At 61.5% G+C, this 23,367-nt stretch overlaps 2 protein-coding genes across 5 annotated transcripts in view; both read right to left on the bottom strand.

Annotated features, from left to right (window-relative positions):
* The window catches only part of TRPM2 (transient receptor potential cation channel subfamily M member 2), a 50,799-nt gene extending 32,615 nt beyond the window's left edge, over positions 1 to 18,184 (bottom strand). Inside the window, exons 1-9 of one of the 4 annotated variants that reach the window (XM_028505244.2) lie at positions 16,685 to 17,206; positions 12,924 to 13,194; positions 12,069 to 12,154; positions 8,080 to 8,248; positions 6,514 to 6,694; positions 5,627 to 5,793; positions 4,471 to 4,651; positions 3,169 to 3,230; positions 1,929 to 2,129 (exon numbers count right to left, since the gene is read on the bottom strand). In XM_028505244.2, coding sequence (XP_028361045.1) covers positions 1,929 to 2,129; positions 3,169 to 3,230; positions 4,471 to 4,651; positions 5,627 to 5,793; positions 6,514 to 6,694; positions 8,080 to 8,248; positions 12,069 to 12,154; positions 12,924 to 13,088 — 1,212 coding nt within the window. In that variant the 5' untranslated portion in view covers positions 13,089 to 13,194; positions 16,685 to 17,206. Of the gene's footprint in view, positions 1 to 1,928; positions 2,130 to 3,168; positions 3,231 to 4,470; positions 4,652 to 5,626; positions 5,794 to 6,513; positions 6,695 to 8,079; positions 8,249 to 12,068; positions 12,155 to 12,923; positions 13,366 to 16,684; positions 17,207 to 18,087 lie in introns of those variants that run through there. The other 3 variants (XM_036017492.1, XM_036017493.1, XM_036017491.1) reach the window with 3 other exon arrangements.
* Positions 18,185 to 22,812: 4,628 nt separating this feature from the next.
* PFKL (phosphofructokinase, liver type) overlaps positions 22,813 to 23,367 on the bottom strand; it is a 33,442-nt gene continuing 32,887 nt past the window's right edge. The window contains exon 23 of the transcript XR_004901225.1: positions 22,813 to 22,825. The gene's annotated coding sequence lies outside the window, so the exon portion shown is untranslated. The remainder of the gene's footprint in view (positions 22,826 to 23,367) is intronic.

The raw sequence follows: 23,367 nt of genomic DNA, 5'->3' as shown, positions 1-23,367 counted from the left end.
AGGCGTCACAGCCCAGCCCACCGTTCACGGAGCTGGAGAAATATATGGCCCCTGACGACTCTGCAGCCCCGACTCGTTGCTGGGGAAACGGGGACGGGAGACGCACCGAGTGACCCCTGAGAATCGTGCTGGGAAACAGGGGTCAGGCGAGCTCGGGATGCGGCTGAGACAGCAGCCAGAATGACCAGAGAAATGGGGTACACAGGGCTCTCCCCTGAGCTCATTTAGCTGGCCACGGGCTCCATGGGGTGCCGAGGCTGACGCAGCCCCACTCCCTCACACTGTCAGAGGCTAGGGTCATGGCTGTGGGCTCACGGGGCCCCCTGAAATCTGGACTGGGGAGACAGCTGCCTCTGAGGTCCGTGCCAACTAACCCAGGGCTCCCAAATGAGCCAGACAGCCTCCAGGCCCTGCAGGAGTCCTCCCTCCCGCAGTCCAGGGTGAACACCCTGCCCAGGGGTCTGCAAGGGCTCCTCGCAGCTTCTCTGGCTGCCTGCAACAATATATCTCACACTGCTGGGCTAAAAAATTCCTTTAATGCATTTGAGAGCAAAATTACTGAGCTGCAGGGCCACTGTGGTCCCTAATCATAACAGCCATGAGTTGCCCGGGCCAGAAGAAGGGGGGGGGCTGGGAAACCAGGTGAAGGGTCCCAACCTGAGATCTTGGGGGTAGGGTGCCCCTGGGTGGGGGGCATGGGCAGCCTCTCTGTCACCTAGTCCACATGGTGATGGCTAGCTAACACCATGCTTTAAGAGGAAAAGAAAAAGACAACAAACACAGAGGCCAAACACAGTCCGCTGCCTTGGTTTGGGCCCCGGGGCAGAGAAAGGACATTTGTGGGTCAGCAGGAATCCGAAGAGCCCAAGTTTCGCTAACAGCGATGGATCAGAGTCACCCCTCGGTTCCGACAAAGGCCCCGAGTCTGCGGGGTGCAACGGCGGGAGGGGCTGGGGGAGGGGCTGGGGAAGGGGTGGGGAGACCCATGTCTATGCAACTGCTCTACAAATCTAACATGACCCCCAAACAGAAAGCGAGGGAGAGAGAGAAAGAGCAGGCCCTGGAAATCAAGCCAAAGGAAAGGGAAAAGGAGCCCGCGCCACCAGCAGAGGGCGGGCAGCGCAGGGCCGGGCATCCTCTGTCCTCCCTGGGCACCTCGGGGGCCTGTCCACTGCAGGTCACAGCTCAAAGCCCCTGTTTTCGCTCAGTACATCCCTCCCGATCCTCGAAGTCCCCCAACCGCCCTGGAGACCAGGGATGCCCCGGGTTGCTCACCAGACCTGAAGATCCCCAGGAGAGGCCCATGCCCACCGACACCTCCAAGGGGCGTGGAGGTGCCTCCCGGGCCGCCTGGTGGTGGTAGGAGCCATGGTGACCCCATCTCACTACACTCTGCCTGCCTCCCTGCCTGGCCCCCTGGAACGCCCCTGTGAACCTACCCAGGAGACCCTGAGCTCCCCAGGCACGGAGGCTGGGCAGGACCCTGCCACCTGCTGCTGTCACCAGGCAGCAGCAACCTGGCTGCCCCAGTCTCGGCTCTGCCCCTCTGTCCCCATCCCGCTGGCCCCCCCCCAGCACCAGCCTCCAGGCCTCCAGTCCAGCAGCTCCTCCTCCCACAACAGCTGCGCTCTCTTGAACCTGCAGCGCCCCAGCCCAGGCCTGATGCTGTTCTCCAGGCGACAGGGTCGGGACAGGCCCCTCCTGGCCTGGCAGCGTGCTGCCTGCTGAAGGGGGCCCACCTGCCCCGGGCCCTCCCTCCACCTCTGAGGCTCGCAGGCCCCTCCTTTTCCAGGTCACTGCTGTGCCCACCCCGCCTCCAACCCCCGGGACCTCTGTTTCTGGGTCCCGCGTGTCCTGGTCCTGTTTTCTGGGCCGTCGGCACCTGCGAGTCAGCCACACCTGGTGCCCGCCGCGCCTGCCCGCCTCACCTTCTTGGTCCACTCCACGATCCTGCACTCGGTGAAGGTGTCGAACAGCTCCTGGAAGAACACGGCCAGCTTCTGCTGAATCAGGGAGATGGTGATCTCGGAGATGGGCAGGCTGGCCACCTGGGCGATGACGTCGGCCACGCGGCCCGAGCCCTCCACCACCACGCAGGGGGTGCCGTGGGTGATGGCGTTGTAGATGGTCTGCAAGGCGGGGGGTGGGGGGGGGGGGGTCAGGACCTGACCCTCACCCCCCTGGCACGCAGGTGCCGAGATGCAGAAATCTCTGACGGTGCTTTAACCTCGGGGCGAACGGGCTGTCGCGGAATTCACCAAAAACACTGATGGGGTGGCAGCACCAGCAGGCAGAGGGGAGAGGCGGCCACTCCTGATACGCTGTGGGGTGTGTGCGCCTGACATCCCACCTCCTCCAGGCCTATCGCTGAACAGCACCAGCGAGAGAGAGCACGAGAGCATCTCCAGAAAGAGAGGGCTCAGCCTGGCCAGAGTCACCCCCTCATAAGGCCCAGGGGAGACCAGCATGACAAGGGGAGACCTCCAGGGACCCAGGGTGTCCCCAACTTCAGGAAGGGGCCCCTGACCCCAGCCTGGGCCCCATGCACGGGCGAATGTGAGGAGGAGTCCAAGTACGGAGGAGGTGGGGCCCAGATGCACCCCGTCTCCCCAGGAAAGCCCAGGGTTTCCTGTCTCCTCCTGGGAGCACGAAAGCCAAGTGGCATTTTCTGTGCCCCTGCCCCAAACTGACAGGCTGTTGATGTCGCCTATGTTCCTACAGCAGAGGTGCCACAAACTAGGGGAACCCCACACCGTGGAGGGGGGGCTCTGAACAGAAGTCTATGGGCAGCGTGTTCAGACCACTGAGGAACCAGCCTTACGTTCAGTGGCTGGTCCCACAGTCCTGAGTGTGGGCACAGAGTTCCAGAAACCTCGCATGGCCGCCCCGGGGCCCTGGGAGGAGGGACCATCAGCTCCATCCCTGTGCAGCCCCTTCTGGAGCCCGGCTTACTGGTCGGCTGCCCAGGGCCGGTGCTCTCTCCTCTCACCAGGAGACGGCCCTGCCACACGGGGCACCGCCCTTCCTCCACTGCATGGGGGGCAGGCTCCTTGCCTGCCCTTGCCAACATCCCAGTGGAACGCTGGTAACAGCAGCTCGGGCCGGTGGTCCCACCCGCAGCAGGACCCCATCCCCCGGGCACCCCCCACCCAGCTGGCCAGTACTTACCTGCAGCGTGCCGGGTCCTCCCTCCAGCACCACGCACACGATAGGGATCTTGATGGCCACGCCTAGGATGAAGCACAGAGCCCCGGTGAGGGATACAGGCCCAGAAGCCCCACCTGGGATGCTCCCCTCCCCCCTGCGGCTCCAGCCTCATTGCGAAGAAGTGTCCGCTGGGAGACACGTCGCAGGGGGCTGAGCAGCGTTTAAAGGCTGACGCTCTGGAGTCACACGCCATCTGCTTGTTCTACGTGAGTGAGCAAATTCCAGACCCCGCAATGGCTCCTCTCCTCACACCTGCCACCCCTGCACCCGTTCTAGGTGGGAGGAGAAGGCGAGGGCTGGATGGCGGAACAACACCCAGGGCCCCCCAGCCGCTGCCTAGCAGGCAACTGCTTTTCCCACAGCCTGTCCACGGCGCCCCGAGTCTGGGCATGCTGTGGGATACCCCAAGGGGGCGGGCATTACACGCCATGCAGCCTGGGAGTGCAGCGTTGGAACCACGGGGACCAGTCCTCACCCTCTGTCCACACACTCGGCCCCACCGTGAGAACCTACCATGCAGCCTGCAGCCAGGGGTCTCGGGAAGACTTCAGAAATATCTTTGCCCGAGCAGCAAACTTTCCCTCCAAGTGCCAGCCAGTCTCACTGACCCCACACACTCACATACTCCAGACAGTCCCAGCACGGGTCCCTCAGTCAAAGCGGGGAGCTCCAAGTGTGGTCCCCAGCCAGCAGGTCAGGGCCACTCGGGAACTTCAGGGTGCCAGCTCCCGCCCACCCAGACCTGCCAGACCCGAGCCAGAGACCAGGCGGCGATGGACAAGCCTCCCAGCACACTCATGTGCAGCAAAGCTTGAAAAGCTCTGCTCTAGAGGCGCCTTGTGAGCCCAGGTACAGAGCTAGACCCCTGGTAGCTCAGGTCCCGCCCACACCCCTCCCCACAGCCTGTACAAAGCCCACGTGTCTGGCCCCCACTGCCCTGGGATCCGTCCTGTCCCACCCACGACGGAGAAGGCGGCACTCATTCTTGTTTCCGGCCTGAGACTGGGTGCGCGAGGGGCCACAAGGTGGTCTCGGACCTGACAGTGAGCGGAAACGCCAGGGCCAGCCCTCACTCTCCTTTCCCAGCCACACGGGGCACGGAAACGTGACCTCCCTCAACAGGTGTCAGGAAACCGGATGTGTTCTAATTGCACCCCAAGCCCCACCCCCCACCGCATATGGCACGTCCTGGTCCCAGCCACCACGACCAGCCTGCTCCCCGCCCCAGCCCGCGCACCCTCGGACGCGTGCTCCCTCGCCCACCTCCTCTCTCCTTCGTCTGCTCCGAAATGAACTTCTCCAGCTTGGACCTCAGGGAGATCTCCACCCCGTAGCGGCCGTGGGTGCCGTCGTCCACAAGGATGAAGTGCGAGTGGTTGCTGTCCAGGCAGGTCAGGTGCCCCTGGCCCTCCTCGTCCATGATGTACTCGGCAGGGAAGCTGCCCTGGGGGTAGTGGCCAGGGGGGAGGCGGACACGTGGCTGGGAGGTTCTGTGTGGTGAGTGCTAGAGACGGGGGCCTGACAGGCTGGTGGCGACCCCCAGGGACAGCAGGTCCTAATCCCTGGGACCTGTGCATGCGCCCTTATTAGGAGAAAGACCTCGCAGTTGTGACTAAGTTAAGGATCTCGACGTGGGAAGAGGACCCTAGATCACCCTGCAAGACTGCAGGTGGGTCCCAAATGCCCCCACCTTAAGTGTACTTATAAGACAGAGGCAGAGGGGGATTTGATGGTGGAAGGCGAGCGGCCACGTGACCACAGAGGCAGAGACCGCAGGGATGCGGCCCCAAGCCAAGGAGAGCAGGCAGCGGCTGCCAGGAGTGGGAAGAGGCGGGAATGGCTTCTCCCTGCAGCCTTTGCAGGGAGCGAGGCCCTACCAGCATCCTGATTTGGGCCAAGTGATGCTGACCTGAGCTCTGGTCCCCAGAACTTCGGGAGAGGACACCTGTGTTGCTTTAGGCCTCCAGGTCTGTGATCATTAACCACGGCGGCCCCAGGACACGGACCCGGCAGGGGTGGTGCCGGAGCAGCTCACACACCCCTGCTGTCCACAGACAATGGCGGGTGCCGTCCGCCCCGCTGCTCCTGCCCGTGTGGCCGCGGCCTCGCTACTCCCTCCCTTGAGACCAGTTCCCGCCCGAGCGGCTGTTCCCATGGCCAGTGGTGGCGAGTTAGGGACTTTTATATCAACTTGTCCTACAGGGTCTTAAGAGAGGAAACCAGGGTCCAGCCAAGTGAGCCACTTGTCCCGGGTCACCAGGGGGACTCGAGCCCTGGTCTCCTTTGTCCCTGTCCAGCCTGTCCCCTCCGTTGTGCATTTACGCTGGTGCCCAGATGACAGTCTGCCCACTGCAGCGCCCATGAGGTCCCAGCAGCACCTCCCCCGAGCTGCCCACCCGGGAGGGGCCGCGCAGCTCACCGTGGGGTGGACCAGGCCCTCGCGGTTGTGCACGGTGCCCCACGTGGCGATCCCGATGGTGACGACCTCCCCCTCGTTGTAGCTGCTGCTCAGGCTGAAGTCGCGCACGGCCTCGCCCACCTGCTTCATCACGCCGGTGTGGGACCCCCCGGTGATGATCCAGGCTCCTGGGGGAAGGAGCAGAGGGCGGGCAGGCCGTGGGTCCCGACGTGCACCCTGCCACGCACACGCCTGACACCCAGGGCCCCGCGTGCTTCTGGCCCTCAGACCCCACGCATCTGCAGGGCTGTCAAACCCACCTTCAGGCGCAGGTCTGAAAGGACTAGTCAACAGAGAAACCCTGACCTACACGGGCTCCTCCGGCCTCCTCTCCCCACCGGCAGTGGCAGCTCAAGGCTCCCAGGCCTCCTGCCCACACCCAGCAGGGCCTCGCCATCGGGGAGCCAAGTGGAGCCATGTGCGCCCCACTGAGCAAGCCCGGGGCAGCAGCAGCAGCAGCAGCTGTGGAGGCCGGCAGACAAGGCCGGGTGCATCTGACCGGGCACTCCTCCGCCCTGCCAGGCGTGGCCTTAGCACTCCTGAGGGCCCACCAGGCCCAAAGCCCCAACTCTGCCTCGCAGGGACCTCTTGCCTAGTGCTGGCTCCTCAGCCCGTCCACTGTCCCGGGGCCTGCCTACCTGTGGTCTGGGCCCAGTGTCCCAGGCCTGCCTACCTGTAGTCTGGGCCCAGTGTCCCGGGCCTGCCTACCTGTAGTCTGGGCCCAGTGTCCCGGGCCTGCCTACCTGTGGTCTGGGCCCAGTGTCCCGGGCCTGCCTACCTGTGGTCTGAGCCCAGTGTCCTGGGCCTGCCTACCTGTGGTCTGAGCCCAGTGTCCCAGGCCTGCCTACCTGTGGTCTGCGCCACCTTGACCAGGCCTCTGCGGAAGACGCTCTTCAGCCGGGGCTTCATGTTGAAGTCCTTGGCCCCGCCCGTGACCGAGATGAGGAGGTTGGGGACGTCTAGGCCCCAATGCTGGGTCATGAGCTGGTAGGTCACGCAGGAGGGAGTGTCTTGGGAGAGGCGGACGTACTGCAGAGAAGTCGGGCGACAGCAGAGGAGGCCCCGGGTCAGTGGGCACCCGCCCGAGCGCTCAGAAAGCCCACATCCGGCCCTGGCCGGCGGGGGACCCCTCAGGCCCTGGGTCTGGGTCCAGCGAGAACAAGTGGCCTTGCCCAGGCAGGGCGCGCAAAGAGAGACGGGGGAGGCGAGGGCGGGAAGAGAGGCTGTGGGAACGACGGGCGTCCTGCAGCCAGCCCACCGTCCTCACGCCCCCTCGGGTGCTCGAAGCTGCAGCGCCCTCCCCACTCCTCCTCTCTGTCCTGGCAGCTCCTCAGCCTGGGGCCTCTCGTCCCAATTCCAGCTTCACCGCAAAAGCCATGCCTGCCGCCGACCCCCCTGGTGTGGCACCAGAGTGTCTTTCCTTCTCCTCGCCCAGTGCCACCTCCCACACGGCCAGCACCCATGTCCTGAGTCCCCACACCCCGGCTGTCATATAAAGTCAGCTGTCCTCAGACACTCCCCTCAGGGTCCGCTCTCACTCTGAGCCCCCGTGTTGCAGAAGACCCCCCTGTCCCTATCTTCCTGGGGAACTCCTCCCATCCAGTGGGAGACCAGGCAGCCTGGAGCGCAGCTCCAAGGGACCGGGGCTTGGAAAGCGCCCGAAACATGATGGTGCCGACGCACGGTGGCTCTGGGGCTGGTGACCCCCCAGATCCTCCTCGTTCCACCCCCACGGCCACGCGGGCAGAATCTCAGCAACTCAGAGACGTTGAGGGCCAAAGCCTCACCCATCTGGTACAAGGGTCAGGGGTTCTAGAAACCCACCACAGGACTAAGTGGTGGGTTTCTGGCTCCACGGGACAGTGGTGTCCAGGAGCTGTGACACCGGAAGTCTAGTTAAAACACAGGTGAGTGGGCCCCTGATTCCCCAAATCAGATGGGACTGAGGACTTGCTTATTGATGCTGCTGACCAAGGGACCAGCCTGAGACTTGAAGCTCTGCTGACCCCATCCACCCTGATCAGCTGCCTCCTACCTCTGCTACCAGCCTCCCGGCCACCCTGGAGATAGATGCTCCCCACCTCTTCACAGCCAGCCCTCCTGACCTGTGCCCTCCAAGGCCTGACAGAATGCCCGGGGCCTCCAGGGCAGAATTTACTCCCACCACTGCCTGGCTGCAGCCCCGACCTGCTCTGCGGGAGCCCAGGACGCTGAGAGCACCGTGTGTCTCCTGGCAGCCAGGCGGAGCCCCACCCGCCCCATCCCTTACGTTGGGAGAGTTCTGTGCCCCCCAGCTTTCAGCCAGTCCCCACCCCCACCCCCACCCTCACCCTCACCCCAGAAGTCTGGCCACTGGGGGTCACCATGGGCGGGCTCTGGTCCACAGTCAGGGCAACGGGGTGATGGAAACCAACCTTTCCCACCTTCTGGCTCAGGCCTGTGAAGACAATGTCACCAAAGGCGTCTGTCGGCATCTCCTGGACGTGCTTTTTCGGGTCCCACTCATTGCTCAGGAGGCCGTGGGGCTTGATGGCCTCCTCCAAGTGCTGCTCGCGCGTGTAGCCGCACTCACACACCACCTTCCTGCAAAGGTCGTGAGGTCACCACAGGCACCAAGGTGCCCCCACCTCCTGCCCCCCACTCCCCACTGAGGGTGTGGGAGGAGGCCCAGTGGCGAGTCGGGACTCCCACCCTCACCCAGCAGTAAGGAGACAGCTGCAGTGTCTGTGATGGCCACATGGGGGCAGTAAGGAGGCACCCCGGCCTCACCCAGCCAATCACACCTTGTTTAACTAAAAGTCTACACCTGTTTTAGATTCCTACCTTCTGATAGCTAACAAATGACCTACAAGTCTAGATACAGATAAGACAAAAAACAACAAAAAGAAAAAAAGCCTAAAGCCTAAAACCAGATGCTACAGGGGAGAGACTACTGGACTGACCAGGAGAGAGAAAACAGGTTTCTTGCCACTTGCTAAGTGTGTGGTCTCAGGTGCTTTGAATCCCAGTTTCTCAGTCATTAAATGGGAGAAAGAAGACACCCCCTGCCCCCACCCCTGCAGAATCTGTGAAGGTCAAGTGAGTACGTAGATGGGTAGTAACTGATAAAGGTGTTTTATTAATGCGAATTACTAACCACGCAGAGGACCGAGGACAAGAGACCCACCTCGTGCCCCGAACGCAAGTGCTCCTGGTCCCCTCAGACGCTCCCTTCACTGCTCACGAGGCAGGTCCCTGGCCACCCGTGTTTCCGACCCTCCCCTACGACCCCTCCGGAAGACGCGGGGCACCTTAGGGCACGGCCCGCGTGGCCCCGCTTTATGGCCCGAGGCAGGGCAGAGGTGCAGGGCGAGGCCCCGAGCTCTCCCGTGCTGGCCCACGGCTGCCCCAGATTCTCTCGGGTTTCCAACGGTCCGCCTGTGACAACCCTGGGGCCTCCTCTCCTTCCTCTCCAAACTGCCGCCTTCTGACGCGATCAGAACTTCAATCCGAAGCGACTCCAGGCCGGCCTGACCCAGTGCAGGAAACGGCACGGAAACCGCCGACCCAGAAACCGGTCGGGGACCGCTCCCGGCGCTTGGCCTACATGGGCCTCCATGGGGACGGCTCCACCGGTCCCCTGCAGGGGGCGGCACCTCCTCCCCCACCCCCCAGGGCTCCTCCCTGCAGCCGGATGGAGCTGCTGCCCGCCGTCTCCCACCTGCACACACTCACGCACTCTCACGCTCTCAGGTAACCCCTGAGCGAGCGGGACGTTCCACCTGTTCACTCGCTGTAGCAACTCCTTGCATTAAACCTCGTACTAACAAAGGTGCTTCTGGAAGTTTTCAGAACCAAACGCACACTGAGCACCATTTCTGCAAGGCGGACAGAAGCACTAAGGGAGGAGAGAGCCCCGTTTCTGCCTCAGATCCAAGCTGTCTCCCCCCACCCCACCCCCACCCCAGCCCTCACTGGCCACTGTCAACATTTCTCTGCTGGTTCCGAGTTCAGAAGAAAGGCCTGGGGCTCAGTCAATGGCACCCCTGAACCCTACAAACTAGAAACCCCAGATTACAGTCTTCAAATGGTCTTGAAACCATTGATTCCTATGTGGGAAGCTTGCGAATCCCAAGTTCCCTCCGAGGCTATTTTTAGAAGCCTATTTCAACATAATTAAGCCCGGAGAGCTCCACGTGCAGCACCCAGTACGCTGTCGGAAGGCACGCCCTAAACCTGAAACTCAATCACGCACCAAGGTCATCTGAGGTCACCCACCGCAGAGCTGTCAGCGGGAGCATGGGGCAAGTTTCTCTAGCTTTCGGTCTGCCCTAGGAGCACCGTGAGAAATGAGGGCTCTTATCTGAAAAGGAGCTAAGACAGGGTGTCACCCGCCCCCCCCAACACGCACAGGGCACTTTTAGTGACGACACCCCGGGCATATCACCGCACCCCAGAAACGGCAGTGACCATTCACATCCGATCTCAGGTCACCGTCGTCGTCCATCTTCTCCACACGGGACGCCCCGCCTCCCGTATTATCCAGCCCATGTGAGCTGGCTGCCCACGGTTCGTCCAGCACGGGAAGCGAAAAGTGGTTCTGCCCTCCGTCAGAGGGCAGAGCCCAGAAAAGAGAACTAACTATACAAAGAGAGTCGGGAGGAACAGGTCACTCCCTGGGGAGCGGTCAAGGAGGGCTCCACGGCGGAGGTGGCGTCTGCACCAGGCTTCGAAGGAGACGTAGGAGCACTCCAGGTGACAGGAAGTAAGAAGGAGCGTGGCCTGTTTGCCACACGGCGCAGACTGTGGTGTGGCCGGAAGGGAAACACAGCCTTGAACCCACGCTCTGTTGGTCCCCAAGGAGTCCCCACGGGGAGGGGTTTCTGGGTCACGCAGCGGCTCCCATCCTCAGTTTCTGGGGGACCCCATGCTGTTCCCGCAGCAGCTGCACCATCTCTCCTTCCCGCCAGCAGTGTGTGGGGGTTTCATTTTCTCCGAATTCTCACCAGCACTTACTTCTTGTCTTAGTGACAATAGCCTAACAGGTGTGAGTGTTGGTTTGCATTTTCCCGATGACCAGTGATGCTGAGCCTCTCTTCATATGTCTGTTGTACACAAATATGTCTTCTTTGGAAAAGTGTCTGTTCGGATCCTCCGCCCCTTTTTAAATAGGATTGTTTGCTGTATGAATGCTTTATGTATTTTGAATATTAGCCCCTTATCAGAGGTATTGTTTTGCAAATACCTTCTCCCATTCGGTTCGTTACTTTTTGGTTTGGTGATGGTTTCTTTTGCTGTGCGGAAGCTTTTTAGTTTCATGTAGTCTGTTCATTTATTTTTTTTCTATTTTACTTCCCTTGCCTTTGGGGTCAAATTTACCATAACCCCTCTGGGACCAAGGTCCATAAGCTTAGTGCCCATGTTTGATAGACACCATGGAATATTATACAGCCACTAAAAAGATAAAATACTGCCATTTGCGAAAACATCGATGGATCTTGGGAGCATCACGCTAAGTGAAATAAGTCAGGTGGAAAAGGACAAGAACCGTATGATTTCTCTCACACGTGCTATATAAAACAGAAAGCAACAAATGAACAAAATAAGCAACCCCCCAGACTCAGACCACAGTGTGGTGGTTGCCAGACAGGGCGGGAAGTGGGGAAGGCTGAAAGGGTCAAGGGGGTCAAACGAATGGTGACAGGAGATTAGATTTCGGGTGGCAAGCACGCAGTGGCATGCACAGCTGTCAAAGTGTACCGTTGAGCACCTGCAAGTCATGCAATGTTATTAACCAGTGTTACTCCCGTGGATTTAATAAAACGAGGGCACCACCGCCCCAGGAACAGGAACGTGTGGCGTCCCTCCACAGGTGCCCTCAGGTTGACCCCAGTCAGGGGCACCTGGCTGGGGAGTCCACAGCCCAGGAGGGCAAGGTCAGTGGCCTGGAGGCAAAGTGCCCCCTGCTGTCCATGGGGGCAGCCTCAGTGGCCCCGCCTGGCCCGGCTCACCTCGAGGCCAGTGGGCCTGTCTGGACTCAGTGCCCTCCTCAGTGAGGAGTTCGAGCCATGGGCAGCCCCCCCAGGCCTCTTCCAGTCCCTGAGCCCCACATGCTGTTCCAGAGGCACATGAGCTGCCCTCAAGGTGGGCAATACAGAGCCGGACCCACCGAGTGGGGCCGAGCCTCGCTGCAGAGCGGCCACGTTATGACCTGAGCCAGTCGCCCGAAGTCTCTGCATGTCAGCTGCGAAGCAGGGTGGGGCGGGACTCCTTCTCCCCCCCGCCCCCCGGCCAGCCAGCTCAGGGGTGAGCGGAAGGCCCCGCTGACCCCAGGCCGGTGTACGCGGGACCGGCCCCCGCCCAGGCCTGCTCAGTCTTGCTCCCACCGGCCTCTCCGCGTGGGAACAGAGAAAGGGTCCCTTACCCGGCATCAGACAGTTTGGAGCTCTCCACAAAGTAGATGCATTGTTTCTTCTTGATATTTTCGGGAATCCACGTGCTGAGATTTTCCTGCCGGGGGAGAAAGTGGCACTCTGAGATCCTCGGGCGTGAAACCAGCAGGATTCACACCTGCACGCCCTACACCCCCCTCTGACCCCCTGTTCTCCCAACGAGCTTCCAGGGGCCTTTGTCAGAAGAGGGGGGGCCTGAGCCCTCCCACACCCAGGGTTAGACCACCCTTGACGAGGGCGCTCAGGTGTCGGCTCAGGACAGAGGTGGGAACCCGCGGAAGCACTTCCTCTCGGGCCCAACTGGAGTGTGTCCAGCACTTTACGGTTTGCACACCAGCACTGCACTGCCTTCCTGGGAACACCGTGGGGAGGCGGGAGGGGGGCGATGAGGGTCAGGACGCCCCCCTTGGTCCTGGCGGGACGGCAGGCTGAGACGCCCTCGTTCCCCCCTCCCAGGGACTGCGACATTCAAGCGTGCCCCTCCCCAAGGTCTTGTCCAGGCCCTTCCACTCGGCTAGCCCCAGACTTGGGTGGGGCTCCCAAGCTCGGGCTCCCCAGTCGGATGGAGGATAGGAAGTCACTGCGCAACGAGGTCAGCAGTGACAGCTTTCCGTGAGCCTCGCCCAGGACACAGTGTTTACCCAGTGCACCCACCTGGGGAGCGGGATGGGGGGATGGACATGCCCCCCACCCCACCCCACCCCACCCCTCCATTCTCTCCAGTCCTCCATTCTCTCCAGGTTTTCCTGGGCTGCAGCGCCCAGAGCGGGAGTCTCTGCCCCGCAGGGTGTCCCCCCTCCCTCGATCACTGAGCCACGGAAGCCTACCTTCTCACAGCTGTTGAACAGGTACTGCGACCTCCTGTTCCTGCAGAGGCTGCTGTTGCTTCGCCGCAGGTTGGGGACCAGGCCCAGGTCTGCCACCCTCCTGGACTGCACCCCGAAGCCCTCCTCCTGCTTGGAGCCAGCTTTCGTCAGGGCCGAGGGCTCCATCCTGACGCCCGAGCTGCAGCCTCCACGGGCCCCCGCCTCCCTCAGGACAGGCTTTGCTCGGACTGGCTAGGCCGAGGGTTCCAGAAACACGCTGGGGAGGGAGCGGCTGAAACAGATTGGAGGGGGAAAGAGGCAGCTGTCCTGAGATGGCCCATCAGGCTCCTGGTGTGGAGCCCGGCCGTTTGTCCATCTGCCCGAACTCTGTCCCTCAGCTGGGGTCCCTGGGCCATCCGGGAGCACAGGCACACCCCCAGGCGCCCATTTATAAGGGTGGCAGCCTCCGCTCACTGTGCAGGACCAGAGAGAGCGTCCCACCCCCACCCGGCCACTCAGCGTGCACGTGTCCAGCAGCAACCAGGAGCCGGGGGGGGGCGGGGGGGGGGGCTCGCCGGCCACATGCGGTGTGCACGCCACCCCGTTTCCGTGCGCCCTGACATCTGCTCACCACTTCCATTTTCCAAAGAGCAAAAACACCCTACTAAGCACAAAGTGGTTTCGGGTTGAGGCACAGCTCTCTGCCCATGAAACAAGTCTCTGGAAAGAACTCTTCTCCTTTCCTCACCCCTTCGCTCTCAGCGCTGAGGCCGCTGACTCCGCCCCTACGGCGCACTGAGCACACGATGCCCTGAAGCCCTGATGCCCGAGGTCCCCTCCCACAGTGTCACCCCGCAGCATCGTCCACATGCCGCCCCACCGTGTCACCCCATGAGGAGCTGCACTGCTCCACCGGTGTCTCTGAAGGTGTGAAGAAGGGCCTCTCGGGGCAAGAGAGGCACAAGGTCTCACCTCGCTCCCCCACCTGGAAGCCCTTTCCGCCACATCACCTTCCACCACATGAGACGGCCCCTTGTGGACGGGCCCTCCCCTGCCCACTCATCCGGCTTCCACACACGGTCACGGGCTCCGGGGAGGTGCGAGGGAACTGCCGGGGAGGGGGGAGCCCACCCGGCCCTTTCCCGGCTCGGCTCAGCTCAGCACAGGGCACTTGCGATCCAGCCACCTGGCAGTAGACCTCAGGCAAATGCTCTCAGGCCATCCAGGGTGCAGGCCAGCCCTCGCCTCTGCATCCTCCCTCCCTCCTGCTGTGCTGCCCCTTGGCCAGGTCCCCTCCCAGATCCCAGGCCTGCCCTGAGGAGGCTCACCTCCCCCACCATGACAGCACCGCGGTAATACTGTGCTGCTGTGGCCGACCGTGCAAACATGGACATGGCCTTGGAACCGAATGACCAGCAAGCCTGGGAGAGCTTGGAGGTGGCGCCTGAAAGAGCCTACACTGCCGTGCAAGGCATGCACGAGTCTGGGGGGGGCACCTCCTCTCAGCAGGTTTCGAAGGATGGGGGCACCCAGAGCTGCAGGAACATGGCCCTCTGCCTGGGTCATGCAAAGCTACTGCAAGGCCCAGCGGAGCCACCGGGGCAGGAGACTCAGACCCACAGAGCCCCCGATGTGGGGTCCCCGCCCAGGCAGGACCCCGCCCCAGTGTCTGGGGTCCCTCCTGTGCCTGTCCCGCACCACATTTTGGAAGCACGTGACTTGTCTGGTTTCACAGGTTCACAGCAACCTGCCTCATGACAAGTCTGCCCCAAGTCTCACCCTCATCTGATCCAAACGAGGTTTAGGCAGGGATCTGTACTTGAGAGTTGACGCTGCGATGGGTTAAGACTCTGGGGTGGAGTGAGTGCATTCTGCATGGGAGGAGGACATGGATTTGGGGGGAACAGGAGTGGAATGCTATGTCTGAACGTGACCCCTCACATGTCAAAGCCCTAACCCCCAGGGTGATGGCCTTTGCAGGTGGGGCCTTTGGGGGGCGAGTGGGTCATGAGGCTGGAGCCCTCGTGAAGGGATTAGTGCCCTTAGAAAGGAGACCCCAGAGAGCTCCCTGCCACTTTCTGCCATGTGAGCTCACAAGGAGACATCTGCACCCCAGAAGGGAGCCCCCACCAACCCTGCCCGCACCCTGACCTCGAACTTCCAGCCTCCAGAACTGTGAGACATAAACTTCTGTCCTTTATGAGCCGCCCAGGCTGTGGTGTCCCACGACAGCAGCCCAAATGGACAGAGTGACAGGAACCAGCGCTGGCTCTGAGGTCCCTCCAGGGTCCTGGCCCAGCACTCACTTGTGTGCAGGTGACACCTCACCCCTGAGCGGCCCTTGCAGGGCCACCTGCTGTCACAGGCAGTGGCTCACCTGGCCACACAGCCCACTTCCAAGGGACGCAGATGAGCTAGAAAGGTTCCCAGTTGCCAGAGAGGAAAACGAGGCCCTGGACATCTCAGAGGCAGACAGCCACTCTGTCAGGGGGGCTGGACAGGACAAGGACGACAGGATGGCAGGAATGAGATGGGCGGAGTGGCAGAGAGAGGTGTGTGCCACGAAGGACCTCGTCGTACGAAACTCAGAAGCGCTCTTGCTCTCGTGCACATTTCCCAGACGGCTGCCCGCCTCCGCCCCGTGCTGAGAGCACTGGGAAAGTGCATGACTTCCGAGAGGACAGACAGATAGATAGATAGACAGACAGACAGACAGAGTTCTGATTGATAGGTAGATAGAGAGATGATAGAGGGACAGGCACACAGGAAGAATATGGCATACAAGACGCACACCCACAAACGTCACCTGGCGCAGGACACCTGACGAGAACGCGGAGCTGTCTTCTCAGAGCGAGCAGCCTGCACACGACCACGACCCACGTGCAGGTGCGTCTGCACCTGAGCTCTGCACTGCACGATCCCCCGGGGGAGAGAGCTGCTGGGGGGTGGGGGGGGCAGCTCACAGGGCAGAGCTCAGGTGCAGGAGGGAGACGCAGCTCATGCCGTCTGTTCAGCTCTGAGCCCACCCCTGGTGGAACCTACCCCCAGTGGAACCCACCCCCAGCCTCAGGAACAGACACCAAGGTGAAAAGAATGAAATTCCTGGGAACAGTTTTTACAGCTGCCACGTGGACCCAAGACCATGGGAACTCACAGAGACGGGGGCTCCTTGTGTCCCACCCACCTCAGCCCAAAAGACGCACCAGGAAACAGAGCGATGGACTTGCTATGTGTGGCTGGCCCTGGGCACGCTGGCCAGTGGCTGGCAGTGCACCCACCTCTACTTTCCTCTCTAAGCCGTGTAGCTGCTCCCTGCCACTCCTTCCCCTGCGTCTTCTGAACTCCTGGCTATGAAGGTATTTGGAAATTACAAATGGCTACACATCTCGGGCAGAGAAAGTGGGCTTTGTGGTCTTGTCCCGCAGCCCAGAGCAAGGGCCCAAGATCAGCTACGTTATCACCCAAGTCCGGGCAACACACACCAGGACAGACAATGCCCCCCCCCCCACCCGTCGCAGAGTCCGTGATCCCTAGACCTCAAGGCTAATGGCACGGCAACTCAGCGGATGCCTGCGCCCCAGCCCCTCCCCGCGCCCTGGTCCGCACACCGGACCCATGAGCCTGCACTCTTCCCTGCGTCCCAGCCATGCCCCAGCTCGCGCCCTTGCTGGTGAGAGCCAAGGTCTCCGCAGCCGGTGGCGCGCACGCACCTTAGCCCGCGTCCCCCAACCGCGGCACATTCTTCCCCGGCCCGCGCCTCCACCCAGCGCCAGTCCGGTTACCTCGCCACTGCACCCCGCTGGTGTTCACCGAGGCCAGAGCGCTGCCAGACCGTGAATCTACTGGGAGCGCCCCGTACCCGCCTTACTCGCGCTGCTGCTCAGGACCGCGGCCCTGGCCCCGCAGGACCGCCTGCATCCCGAGCGGAGCCGAGGTTGAGCCCCGCGCCCGCTGTCCTCCGCACCTTCCGCGTGGTCCGCAGCACGCTCTGCGTCACTCAGCTGGAGAGCGCAGCCTGCGGCGTCCCGCGCGCCGGCAGAGAGAGCCAAGGACTAGCCAGCGTACCCCAAACACCTGACCTGCGGAGTCGGGCCTCCCCAGAGACCCCTGGACCGGCACTCTTGCGGGGGTTTGCCTCCTGAGGGGCTAGTGGCAAGTTTCTCAGTTCAACGGCAATTCTCCGCAAGCCCTAAACCCACAAATGGGGGTGGGGCAGGGAAGGGATGGAGGTGCCAGCAGGAGGGGCGTGAGACTCAAGTGGGTCTGGGGCTCGTAAGCCACCTCCAGAGGCCCCCCCCCCCCGGACTCTGCAGCTGCCCCCACCCCACTACGGCAGGTGCTGGCCCTTCTCAGGACTGGCAGGGACTGAGTTCTGACTCCTGCAAAGACCCTGCTTTCCCGAACGTCCAAACCACAATTCTCTCACCCCACAGAGGCCCCTTGCCCTCTCCTCCAGGCTGCCAGCCCAAAATGCCCCACAGCCACCCCTGGGCCCCTGCTGGGAGTCCCAGGAAGTGAAGAGTGTCCTGTGGCTTTTCCAGCCAGCGCCTGAGGGTTGCCAGCTGACTCCTGGCTGACCAGCTACCCCCTCACTTCCTCCACTGTGTTCGCTGACTTAGTGTCCCTGCGCTTGCCCAGAGCGCCCTCCTCTGGAAAGCCCCTACCCTCTCCACCTGCCCCTGCCTCCCCACAAAGGAGACAGCTGGCAGTACTGCGGGTCCACGGGCTGGCAGATGTCCCCTGTCTTAGTATCCCGCCATCCAGAGACCTCCAGCAGCCGTGGGGAAGGGGCCAGAACCCACCAGAGCCCCTTGTGCAGGGCGGCACTTGATCGTTTTGTTCAGACACTTTGAGAGGCGTGAAGGCAGCCGGAGCCTCTCCTGCAAAGTAGTTAGCAGCACAGAATACAGGAGCGGGCAACAGGGGGTGTCACTGTGGACCCCGTGGCTCTCCCTCCCTGGGCCACACCCCACAGGTGCACAGCCCTCCACCCATCACCGCCGTGTCCGCCCTCAGAGCCCTGCAGCCCGTCGGCACCAGGAGGCTGCCGGCTGCAGGACAAAGCTGGCCGCCCCTGCCGCAGCCCGGGAAGTTGCCTGAGACCTGCCTCGTCCCCCGCTGGACGTTAGCAGCTGCGTCCAGAGCCCCATGCAGTTCGCCATCCCAGGGGCGCCATCCCACTGACGGAAAGCATGCTGGGGGCTGTTAATAGTTCATGAGGCAGGATGATGGCGGAGCCATGTGGTGGAGCTGAGCCGGTCGGCCGGCTTCTGCTTCCAACCGCCGCAGGCCCCCCGGGGGCCTCATTTGAGGCAAAGTAATTCAGGAAACAGGCTTCTGACAAAACATCTGTGCTCCTGCTGTCCCCGAGCGGCCCCTTCCCTTCTAGAAAACCACACGTTGCACAAGAAGGCCCTGTTCTGTCTGCCAGGACGCCACAGCAAGGGCAATTATGAAACGTCCTTCCCATGGAAGTAAGAAGGCGCTCGCCTGCGAGGCAGGAACACAGCACGTCCTGGTCCTGCCCGAGGGTTCCTTCAAGTTCTGACAGAGGCAGCGCAGAGCAGGGGCTTTTTTCACAGCAGGGACATCTTGCCCAAGATTAAAAAGTCCCTTGCCCTGGCAGCCAGAAGAAAGCCGCAATCACGGAGTAAGATGGCAATCTGACCCCGTGACATAGACGTGCTCTGGCCGAGAACAGTACACGGGAGCACAGCAGAAGGCGGGCAAGGCTGGCTGGTCAATGTTTCAGGCTCTGCCGGCCCGCGGTCTCTGTCCCAACTACTCATCTCCGCCACTGGGGCCAGGAGGCAGCCGTTAGCGAAACATGGGTGGGCGCGGCCGGGTGCCAACACGTCGCTTACAGGCACAGGCAGTGGCTGGGGCGGGCCGGTGGGCTGGTTTGCCGCCTCCTGGTCTAGAACGAGCACAAGGAACATGGGCTGCGTGCCAGGGGACACCATCATTTTTCTTAATGTTGGGTTGGCAGGTCACTTACATTCCAGAACCATCCTATTACAGAAGCCCTCCCGTGAAATGTGAACGTGAACGAGGGTGAAGGTGCAGCACCAAAGCGCAGAGAATACGCCGGTGGGGCAGCTGCTGCAGGTGCCGTCGTGGCTGCGTGCACCTGCCCAGGACACGCCAACGGGGCGTTCCCGTGGCCATGGAGCTGGAAAGGACCCCTCGCCTGCATGATCTCTCAGGACACTGAGTAGAATCAGTAAATGCAGGTCGCCCTCCTTCTCTTCTACGTGTATGTTCCAGGTCCGAATGCAGGCCTGAAGCGTGTCTGCAGCCCCTCCTTCCTGGCCTTGCAGCCCCAGCCTCAAGGCCCTCGGAGGAGGTCACCATGCACACCCACCTTGCCAGGCGCCATGCTGACCTCCCCGTGTCTGCAGTCAAGACCCGATGTGGCAGGAAACCTCATCCTCTGTTCGTTGTGACAGAGCCATGGCTCAAGGGACCTAAGGAACTTGCCCAAGGACCCCCAAGGGGCCCACCCTCTCTCTATCCCTCCCCCTCCCCCCCCCAGCACTCATTCCGGCAGGCCCTGTGTTGAGAGGAAAACCTCCTGCCCACGGCTGTCTGAATGGGCTTGGAAGACTGAGTCCAGGTCATCAGAGACGCCAGCCCGGCCCACAGCCTGACTTCATGGGAGGCCCCTAGCCAGGCACTCCCAGACTCCCGGCCCTCAGAAACTGAGATGGTAAACGTCCGTTGTCCTGAGATGCTAGGTCTGGGGCAGTTTGTGATGCGGCCACTGACGGCCCTCCTGCACAGCTGGAAAGATGAGACGCTGTGGCCTCAGTGCGGGACGGGGGTAGACAGAGCAAAGGGGAGGCCCAGGGCGCTGTGTGGTCAGAACACCTTTGCCAGCTTGGCCCGAGTGGAGTCCCTCTCCCGGCACCAGCACCACTGGCGGTGACTGCTAGAAACCGGCTTCCCACCTTTTAAGGCCCGGGGGTGTCGGACCCGCCCAACTGCAGAAGGCAGGGTTCTGTTCGCTGAAGACCAGCAGCTCCAGGCCATGTCCCTGCCAAGCAGGTGCTGTCTGAGGCCAGGTGGCCCAGGGAGCTGTGCCTCTTGAGCCTCAGGGGCCTGCCTGTGTGCCCCTACCACCAGCGATTGGCAGAGGGGCATGCTTGTGGGCAGCCGGGAGGGGAGCAGACCCCTTCCCTGGGTCCACGTCGTCTCTGCCAGAGCAGTGCCATCACCAGATCCACACGGGGCCCTGCAGGCCACCTGGCAACAAGAAGGGCCTCCCATCTCCCTGTGGTCCCAGAAGGAGGAGTCCCTGGAGGTGCACAGGAGATCCTACTTGGGCAGTTTGGGGAGCTACGCAGGTTTGGGCACAGACAGTGGCAGAAACGAAGCTCATGACTCAGCCAGCTGGGTTAGAACTGGATTCAGACAGCAAGGTCTTTACAGATGCTAATTCCTTTTTCTTTCATCCTCACCTGAGGATATGTTTATTGATTTGAGAGGCAGAGGGAGAGGCATCGATGTGAAAGAGAAATATCGATCGGTTGCTTCCCACGGGTACCCCAACTGGGGATCAAACCCATAATCGAAGTACGTGCCCTGACCAGGAATCAAACCCGCAACCTTTCGGTGCAGAGATGGGATGATGCTCCAACCAACTGAGACACCCAGCCAGAGCTAAATTCCTTTTTAAAAAGAGAGAGAGAGAGAGAGAGAGAGAGAGAGAGAGAGAGAGAGAGAGGGAGAGAGAGAGAGAGAGGGAGAGAGAGGGAGAGAGGGAGGAGAGGAGAGAGAGAGCGTAGAGCAGGGATGGCCCACTTCTCTCTAGCCCTAAGGCTCTGCAAGATACCAGGCCCACGGGACAACCCCAAGGCACTGTCCACGTGGGAACACCGTGAACGGAGCTCCAGAGCGAACTTCCTGTATAGTGTAGTCCCACGCGAATGACACAGCTGAGCAGAGCCACAAGGAACGGGTGTGGTGCCGCCTTTCCCTCGGCACCAAGGCCCACAGGCGCCGGATGTTTCCCTTCTTCTCCGTTGTCCCTCTGGGTCGTCCTCCGCTGGGGGCCCCCCCGCAGTCGGCATCGCACGGCCAGCCACAGCCACAGCTCTAGGTGGTCCCAGGTAACCCATGCCGGTCCCAGTCCTCCTCGCAAACTTGCACCTAGCTCACTGGGAGAAAGCATTCTTCCCACTGGACTTGACACTGTTAGGGTGTGGCCTGGAGTGGAGGGTGTAGAGCACCTGGATTGGGCAATTAGAGGGGTCGGGATGGGTGGAGACCCGGATGGATAACTAAGACAGACCCTGGATCAAGCCATGCTTGAAGCCGTACCCTTGTCTTCTCCATGATGTGAGCCAAAGTTTCTCTTTTGGTTTAAGCAAATTTGGTTGCGCTTCTGGCAGGGTTCACTAAAGGAAGCAAAACCCCTCTGAGAGTTATGAAATACAAAATATATTATAGTAATTTCACTTTACACAACTCTGGGAGGAGCTAGGGGCTTAGACATCCAAAAAGAGAAGTTGGAAAGGGGGGGTCACTGAGCAGCACCCCCACCCCCAGCAGGGCCACTGTTGGAAAGAAAAGCACAGGCCGTAGGGAAGACCCCACCACCCATCCCGTTCGTCTGCCCCCTCTGGCCACCTTCGGGAAGTGACGGCCACTGTTCCTCTTCCGCCTTCCGACGCGCAGGCCAGTTTCTCTTTGGGGCAAATCCCCCTGGAGCCACACAGGGAGGGAGTTCTGGGGAAGGCACAGCAACACAGCTCAAGCCACCACACTTGTCCTTACTGTGCAGAGGCCTCACTGTACAAATGTCACCTGGCTCACAAGGACCTTCAACTAATTCACACCCAAGCACCCTCTCGATCAGCCACCTAGAGGTGGCGAGGGCGGCAGGAGCACCCGAGGGAGCCTGTCTGTGTCCTCCTGCTCCCCGCTCTGCGGAGGCCTGGCTGGGGCCTGGCCCCGGCCTCAGTGGAGAAGAGGAGCAGGTGTTTCTTGTTAGATGCCTGCGCCACCTGGACTCAGGGGGCGTGGCCCCTGCCCTCCAGTGACTCCTCTGTGCTGGGAAATCACACGTCCTCAGTTCCAATCCTTGACCCGCTCTGGGCAGACCCACGGGGTCTTCACACCCCTCTCCCGCACCCCCATCACCTATGCAAAACCCTCCAGGCGCAGTCCTCTCGCAGGAAGGCCCACCCCCCTGGGCACTGTCAAGGGATGGGGCAGATGCCACTTCGTGTGACTGACAAGGATGGAGGGCTGGGGCTCAGGCCACAGCACTCCCTGGCACGGCCTGCCCCAAACGTGACTGGGACACACCAGCCCGTGTAGGAGGAGAAGGGGCCGTCTCAGCCAGGTGGAGTCAAGCCTGGAACCAACAACCCTAAAGCCCTCTTCCCATCAGCCAATGGTCGAATGGCATCGTCACAATGTATGACGCCCGGCCTCCCCCAGAACCAGCTTCTGCACACACTTGCTTTCTTCCGTCTGCGGTCTGTGGAAGCATGCTTATCCATACCTTGGACAGTCTCTCTGGATGCCTCTGTATCACCTCTTGGCCCAGCCTGCTCTCCATGGTCCCTGGTATCTCCTGCTTTGTCCCTGTCACTTGATGTGGGTACCCAGTTGGGACAGCCAAGGGCCCTCTGCAAGCTCATACAGCATTGGCCTGCTGGAAGCTTCCCGCCACTCTACATGAGGCTGAGCCTGGTGTTGGTATTTTTCTTAGCTCAAGCGTCATTAGTCAAGATAGTTCTCTTCCTGCTTGCCAGCTACAAACTTGGAACATACCGAGGCGCCCTGTTCTCCCAAAACTTACACGGACCCAACCACTCATCGCCAGACTGAGCACGGCACCCTTCCTCATTCTCCAGCCTCTGGGCCATCATATTCCTGGACCGTTTCCTCCGTGTGATGGACCCACAGTGCCCCTGCAGGACACCACCAAAACCTTGGCTTTTGTGACTGCAGGCTTCCAACACGAGCCACCCTCTTCTCCTGATACCCGGGCCAGGTGCCCAAAAGGCCGCAACTAAAGCCAGTGTCTGAGAGCTCTGACCGACAGACCAAAGCCAGGACATGGGTCTAGCGGAAAAGAGGGCTGGTCTTGAGACCCCTAACTTATCTGAGATCCCAAATGCCTTAATGTAATTTGCATCCCGGGTAACCTTTAAATTCTAAAAGGTTATGTACTTGTGAGGTCCCTGCTAAAGCTGGCCCCATGTCTTTCGGAGGTCAGGGCTCGGTTCTGAGGGATCGGAGGTCGGGGCTGGAGCTCAGAACTTCGGGCTGGAACTCGGGACTGAAAGAGGGTTACCATTTCAGGTCGCTGAAGAATGACGTCAGAGCCTGGCGTCCCTACGCGAAGCTGCGCAGATCTGGGCGCTTGGCCCTTGGGGCGTTAGGGGGCGGAGCCATCGCAGGGAGCGGAAGCCCAGGTGGCCCCACTACGCTCGCGCCGCACCGCCCCCTC

This window comes from Phyllostomus discolor, chromosome 2, assembly GCF_004126475.2.
Source record: "Phyllostomus discolor isolate MPI-MPIP mPhyDis1 chromosome 2, mPhyDis1.pri.v3, whole genome shotgun sequence".
Lineage (NCBI taxonomy): Eukaryota > Metazoa > Chordata > Mammalia > Chiroptera > Phyllostomidae > Phyllostomus > Phyllostomus discolor.
This window is presented reverse-complemented; position numbering and strand designations above follow the sequence as displayed.